This window comes from Solanum stenotomum, chromosome 2 (assembly GCF_019186545.1).
Source record: "Solanum stenotomum isolate F172 chromosome 2, ASM1918654v1, whole genome shotgun sequence".
NCBI classification, from domain to species: Eukaryota; Viridiplantae; Streptophyta; class Magnoliopsida; order Solanales; family Solanaceae; genus Solanum; species Solanum stenotomum.
In genome coordinates this window covers 2328559-2336362 of record NC_064283.1, presented here as the reverse complement: position 1 = coordinate 2336362, position 7804 = coordinate 2328559, and the positions used below count along the sequence as shown (strand labels likewise).

At 28.8% G+C, this 7804-nt stretch overlaps 1 protein-coding gene across 1 annotated transcript; it reads left to right on the top strand.

Annotated features, from left to right (window-relative positions):
• The first annotated feature begins 1251 nt into the window (after positions 1–1251).
• Positions 1252–2584, top strand: LOC125855653 (peroxidase 10-like). The gene is made up of 4 exons (XM_049535409.1): positions 1252–1470; positions 1550–1741; positions 1820–1985; positions 2079–2584. The coding sequence occupies exons 1-4, from the start codon at positions 1252–1254 to the stop codon at positions 2582–2584; spliced, it is 1083 nt and encodes a 360-aa protein (XP_049391366.1).
• The last annotated feature ends 5220 nt before the right edge of the window (positions 2585–7804 follow it).

Below are 7804 nucleotides of genomic sequence, written 5' to 3'. Positions count from 1 at the left end.
TTTTATAGTTAAAGTATAATATGATGATATATGATATGATGTAATATGGTGATGATATAAATAATATGCTATAATTATTATTTAATATTTAATTAAATATATATATTAAAGATACAATATACAGAGTGGCAATGCAGTATCCATCACTATTTTTCTTAGGTGATAGACAAAAGTGCTAACTTTTTTCTTATACCCTTAGCAGCCACAAAAGTACTACTAATATTTTTCTTATATCCCTAGCAGCCACAAAATACTAAACTTTTTTTCTTAGAACCCTCGCAAGTGGTGGTAAATAGGCGGGTTGAGTTAAAATTGAGCGGATTGAAAATAGGTTAATATAAAATGAGTAATAATTAAAAATGGATTTGGTAAAATACATGTTTGACACATATTTACCCATATTTTCATGCGTAAATAGTGTTTTTTTTTTAAGATGAAAAATGTTGAAAATACTTCATTTAGTTTTATGATTAGTTTTATTGTGTCATAAAACTAAACCCGAGACCCCGACTCCCGATTAGGGACCCGACTTCCATCTCGGGATTCACTACAACTTGGGAACCGACATTTGAATTGGGATTCGACCTCGACACCCGAATCGAATCCGACCCCAACAACCGACCCGGAACGAACTTCCAAATCGGCGACATCCAACCTCTGACGACTGATCCGGGATCCAAACTCAACACCTAATTTGGGACCTGACTTCGACTCTGGACCCGAAATATGACTCCTGACTCGGAACCCGACATTTGAACAGGACTTAATCCTGACCCCAACATTGACACCCGATGACTGATCCAAGACTCGATCCTTAGCAGCCACAAAAGTACTACTACTATTTTTTTCTTATAACCCTGACCATTACTTGCTCTAATTTGTTGTATGAAGTCATCTGATTTTGTAAGAGTGTTAGATTATCAGATAGAGAATCACTTTAATTTCATCTGTTCTTGTTATTTAACTAACATACTTTAATTTCATCTGTTCTTGTTATTTAACTAACGTACTAGAGCTTAATATATAGTCAAAAGTGGATAACTTCATTACTACTGAACTTTAGTTACTAAAATATTCTGGTTGTCATATAAAATTGTAAAGCTTTTATGTGCATAATGGCATTCCCATTATTGAGTCCACTAATGTAACTTAGTTTATTCTCAGTACATATATAAACTGTTATACTGCAACACAACTTAAGTCACAAGAATAATTTGAAGCATTGTTCTTAGCCTTTAATACTCGAAAGTTATGGCGAGTCGTTGTTTGTTCCCCTGCCTTACTGTTTTGTTCTGTGTGATGAGTATTCTAGCTCCCTTTAGTGATGGTCAGCTTGATTATAGTTACTATGAGAGAGCATGTCCGAGCTTGCATAGGATTGTTCGTTGGAATGTTTGGGAAGCACTCCGTAGTGACTCCAGAATAGCTGCATCCCTCCTTCGTTTGCACTTCCACGATTGTTTTGTTAATGTAAGTAGTAAGTACAACATCTTATTTCATTTGTCTGATAATCATTTTCATGATCAATTTATGGTTATGATTTTGTTAGGGTTGTGATGGATCCGTGCTGCTTGATGACACGTACTATTTCAAGGGTGAGAAGAATGCTGCACCAAACCGCAATTCAGTCAGAGGATATGAGACGATTGATATCATAAAAGCACACGTTGAAAGAGCTTGCCCGTTAACTGTATCTTGTGTGGATATATTAACTCTTGCAGCTAGAGAAGTTGTTGTCATGGTAAGTAACAGATGAGTTGTTGTAATGCTTGGAAATGATTAAACCAAATACGATAAATTTTCCTTTCTTGCTTTACAGGCAGGAGGACCATTTTGGCCTGTTTTACTTGGTCGACGAGATGGACTATCTGCTTATGAGAAAGCAGCAATTGAACAATTACCTTCGCCATTTGAGCCTCTGGATAAAATCGCGGCCAAGTTTTCTGATAAAGGTCTTGATCTAAAGGATTTAGTAGTTCTTTCAGGTATCTTTAGTAAAATTCAAAAGTTTTCATTAGTTTAGGTGTGGCCGTCCTGCATTCTTCTTAATGAAAGTTCTGACTCTGCGACTTATACAGGAGCGCACACAATTGGTTTTGCTCAATGTTTCACATTCAAGGGGAGACTTTTCAACTATCAAGACTCAGGAAAGCCAGATCCAAATCTCGATTCTTCAATGTTGTCGAATTTGCAATGCACTTGTCCTGACACGGATGAATCCAACACCACGCTTACTCCTTTAGACGTACAATCTGTTACGAGATTTGACAATGCGTATTACAGAAACCTTATGAACAACTCAGGACTACTTGAATCAGATCAAGCTCTAATGTCAAATTCTCAGACAGCTGATATGGTCAAATCTTACAGCTTGTACCCTCATCTTTTCTACGAGGATTTTGCTGCATCGATGGTAAAATTAGGGAATGTTGGGGTCCTCACGGGACGAACTGGACAAATTAGGGAAATATGTGGCTCTGTAAGTAATAGAATGTTTCTGTCAAGTATGTTTAGTCTAAGTGTTAGACAAAGTTTATCAACTGTGCTTGCTTCAGTATGCATGTTTTTACTAGTAATAGTTTAACTCGATATCAAATGATGTCGTACAAGTAGAGATTTGTGGTTACTACTCATTTCGGTCCAAAATAAATGAATTAAGGGCTGGTAATTTGTTAATATCACCATTTGCTTCTGAAAAATTTATTCGATTTTGATGTTTGACACTACGATGATGGCTAATTTCCTGAAAAACCACGAGAGCGATAACAAGAAGACTAAATAGGGACACGTGGCACAATCTTATTCGTCCGTCTGATATTTAATAAATGTCGGGTCGGTCGATACGATTATGATATGTGTATGTCCGTTAGTATAAAGGGTATATATGCACTATTTTTTGGACGGCAGGAGCACCGATATCCCAAAAGTATGACGGAAGGTATCTGCATATCATTTACGATAATTCGGGTATATTAGTACTTTTTCCCTTTTATTTAATACTAGTTTCTGGGTACGCGCGCCGCACGTGTAGCCAAGTTTACCAATTACTATAAACTTATAGAATATGACAATTGTGCTCCACACAAGTCCTTAGATATCTTATTATAATGTTTGACTTGTAAATGTTAAGTATTTATAGAATTTATGTTGCAGTAAAAAGTATAAATGATGGTGGATATAGAAAGAATTTTTACCAATTAGTGTTACACATATAATTGTTAGAGTAAGAGTGTTTGTTTGGAAATTAAAATAGTTGTCTAATTCTATATGGATCATTGATAATGAACTTTATACTTTTAGATCTCTTTATTATTAATTAAAGAGGCAATATATTAATTCATGAGATAATTATAAATGTATGTATAGTCATTCAACAGATTTGCCAAATATTTCATATTATCCATGTAAAACAATCTGGCATATAATAAAATATCTAATCTTTCATTGAGATAATTTTTAATTTCATTTGGAAATAAGAAATATAATATTGTATATGTTCCATGCCAATAATTATATAAAGTCTAATAAGTAATATCTATTTAGTTGTAATCTAGACACAAATTTCTTTATATAAGCAAAGAACATATTTAACTAAAAAGGAATAAGAAAATAATACATTATAAAAGAACATTTAAAACTAATACAAAAATCACTTACAAATAGTCATCACTATAAGCACTTTACATAAAATAGTACAAATAATTCATTATTTTGTTGTAATTCATACAACATGATTAAAAAAATATTATTTTCTTCCAAACATTCTTTACAATTAATTATCAATCAACCATAACGCCTCTGATCCAAATACAACAATAATGTTATTGCCCTTAACATTTCTACAAAGATTGATGCCAACTTTTCTTTTGCGGTTTATGACTATGACCAGAAAGGATACCAAAAAAGAAGAAAAAAATGATATACCAAAGATGAGAAAATAGATCTTAATTTATAAGAGAGTATTGCCATTAACATACTTTAATAAGAAGATCAGACATGAGATTTGTAAATTCATTTCCCTTTGTAGGTGACTTTAGATAGGAAAAACTTAGGTTAGGGGAGATGAAAGGAAAAAAATAAAAGAGGTCCATCAGTTTCCTACGTAATTATGTAACGTTTGGTCTTCACCTTAATTCATTGAACAATTTAATTATGAGTCTTTTTGTATATATATATATATATATATATATATATATATATATATATAAAGGAGGATCTTCAATCAGCTGACGTGGCATGCCTCTATGATCAGAAAATCTACTTATCTATTTTTGTTTTTTCTCTCTCTATTTTTCCATGTAAATAGCTTTTAATTAAGGCTGTAATAATTAATAGATTCTAATTAATTGTAAAGAGGAAGATACTTTTCCAAATTTTAATTGTAACAGTCTCATTTCCATGTAAATGCAAATTTTAATTGTATGTTGTAACCGTGTACCCCACATCCCTTCATTAACTTCTAAAAATTAATTTATATAACTCCTCACTTTTTCATCTTCTCCTATAAATCTTGAGCTATATATATCATGGAATTTTTTAATTTTTTTTATCAATTGTCTCATGTTTGATGTGAATCATTGGCATTTATCAGGTACCTTTTTTTAATTAATATTTTTTTTTGAAATTTAAATAGTAATATATTGTAGGATCTTAAGAATGATTTTTGTATCATAATTTTATTTGTAATTAAAAAGTATCTTTTTATTCATTTTATTGTTATATAGAAATGAATGAATGTGTCAACTATTACTTTTTCATTTATTTATTTTCTTTAAAATAAAAGTTTAATTATTTTTATTTTCATTACTCCACACAACTCTTGACAATTATAACTCCTAAATTAATAGTCAATGACTGCACGTTGAACATCCTGTTTTACTGCACTTTATAGATCCATTTCTAAAAGTGCACGGGACTTTGTGGATTGTGGAAGAAAATATTTAATGGTAAAGAAAAATGAATTCTCAAAAATAAAAAGAAAGGATTTGGGTTTTTTTATTGGAGTTTTTATTGGGGCTTGTGTGATTTATATAATCCCTCCCAATCTATTAAGGTTGCTTTTTATGTAGATTTTTCTTTGTTAGTCTTATTTGTATGGTTTTTTAGTTTTTTCATTATCTGCTAATACTAAATGACTTTTATCTTATGACTTTTTTTTTTATTGATTATCGTAATTATAAAATTAGAATGATTCTTTATGATTTACAAAGGAGGATCAAGAAAATTTCAATACTTTTCATATAGATTCAAAACAATAGCGTGGGTAATATTTTTTTTTGGTTTTTGTGTGGTGAAAGCAAGTGTTGTGTGATATGAAGAGATATAGGTGAATTCAAAATTTAAATTTTATGTATTTAATATTTAAAGTTTTTAGTACTAACTTTTGATATTTTTTTACGTTGTATTTTTGAAGATCCAATTTTTTTTTATGCGTGTGAGGGTGAGAGCAAGTGGTATATATATCATGATATTAAGCCGGAGCCATGATTTAAATATTATATATTTAACGTTTAATGATTTAGCACTAATTTGTTATATTTTTAAGTCATGAGTTCACTTTCATAATTTATTATAATTTTAATGAATTCTTACATACAAATTTATGTATACCACAAATATACTAAACTAGAAGAATATGCAATGATGAATTAGTTCCTGGATGGTGCTAAAAAAAATGAATATGTGGCGATCATAAGTTGTCTTCTACTATTAAGAGTCTTCTTAAATCATTGTTATATATCCACAAAATTCAACATAACATATTATTGTTGTATCTTCAGAAAATTCAACATATATTATCTTATAGCTAACTTCAAATTCTTCATTCTTTTTCTTTTTGTTCTTGCAGATCTCCGAATAATATGCAGATTATTTGAATTTCAAGAAGTGTTTTTAAATTTTAATTAACTAACGATGTAATATATAAACTGTAATTTTTTAATTAATTTGTTGCCATCAATTAGTTTTGATTTATTTTTGAATAATTTTTTTTTCATTTTTGCTCGTACATCTTATTGTAAGAATGAAGTCTCAAATATTATTGTTAAGCTTTCATAGGAGGCTAACAAATATGTGTACTTTAGTTTACTTACAAAAAAAAAAATATGCATATTTTCTGTTAAACTGTAAATTTTTAGCGTTTATATTTATATTGTAAATGTTATCACTTTTTTTTTTAAAAAAAGAAGAAGTTAAATATAAGAATTTATTTGAATTATGTAAGAACTTGAAATAGGCAAAACCTCTAAACATTTGTAACGAATAAATATTTATACAACTTTCTCAAAATTATAAAATGTACTATCGTAGAAATTTAATGAAACTATTGAACACCATTATTACTAAATCATGATTATGTGCAAAATACTTTTCTTTTTAAGATATAATTTTTTTTAATTAAGCAAAAGAATGTCACTACACCATAACACAAATAATGATGTTGAAAATTTAAAGGAATCTCTTTTTTTTTTTGGATGAACTTTATTTTCTAACAACTAAGTTTTAGGTAATGAAAGGTTAAACAAATTAAAATTAAATTAAAATCTAATTTATTTGAATTTGGAGACTATATAATTATTTTAAAATATTTTTACTTTTTTGAAATAGTAAAAGATTAGTTTGTAAATCTAAAGAGATCTTTCTTAACCGTGCGAAGCGCTGCCAAGTCTCCTAGTTTAATATTAATTCACCATACAACATGAATAAATTGTAACCGAAAGAATTTGATAAATTTGATATTGGCTTAATGTGTAACTCTCCCTTGTATTAATTAAAATTTACTATTTAATATTTAATTTAAAAGTTATTAGATGATTAATAGTATTTGTATTTGATATAGGGACAAAATGGTAATTTAACTTTTGCCTAACATTCTTCCCACTTTTAGTATAAATATGAAATATGATAATATAATAATAATATATAATATGATATATGATATGATGATGATATGATGATTAAATTATAGTATACATATAGATTATAGATGATAAATATTACTCTTAAATTAGATATTTAATTAGGAATTAATCTAAGGAAGTGCAAAAGTCGTTAACATTTTTATTAAAATGATACAATTTAATAGTTGAATTAAATAGTTAAATGTTTTTATAACATTTTAATTTATAGTAGGGGTAAAATCGCAATTCAAGTTTTAACTTTTTTTGTTCCCACTTATAGTAATACTAGTTTCTAGACATGTGCGTTGCATGTGTGTCCTGTGTTAATTAGTACAAAAAAATTAAATGATATAGATGCTACTAAAACTTGCAAGTAATATTGAGCAACTAAATTGTGAAAGAGAAGTATAATTGTTTGTAGTTATACACAATCAATTGAATTGGTATATGTGATATTTTTCTTATATAATTCTAATATATCTTATACTTAGTACATCATGTCCCTTATTTTTTTTTTAATAATTCAACAACAAATAGTTTATATGTGACATAAATAACGTTGATTATGTTTGCAAGTGTTTCACACATCTTAAAGTTTGTATCTTGTGTAAGAAATTGTAACCTCCTTTTTATAGACACATGCATATCAAGAAGTTGTTGCCGAATAAAAGTCGTATTTCATGTTGTACAAATAATGATCAACATATGTTTCTTTAAGGTGGATAATGTATCATTGTCAATTTCATGGGGGAAAATAGTGTTGATTTGTGATAGAGATAGTTAATAATTAGTGGCATTAGAAAATTTAATCGATATATAAAATTCCAATTGCACGTGCAACTTTCTTTATTTGATTCAAGATTATGAGTCCTTTCATATGTAAAATTGACAGGAAAATATTAATT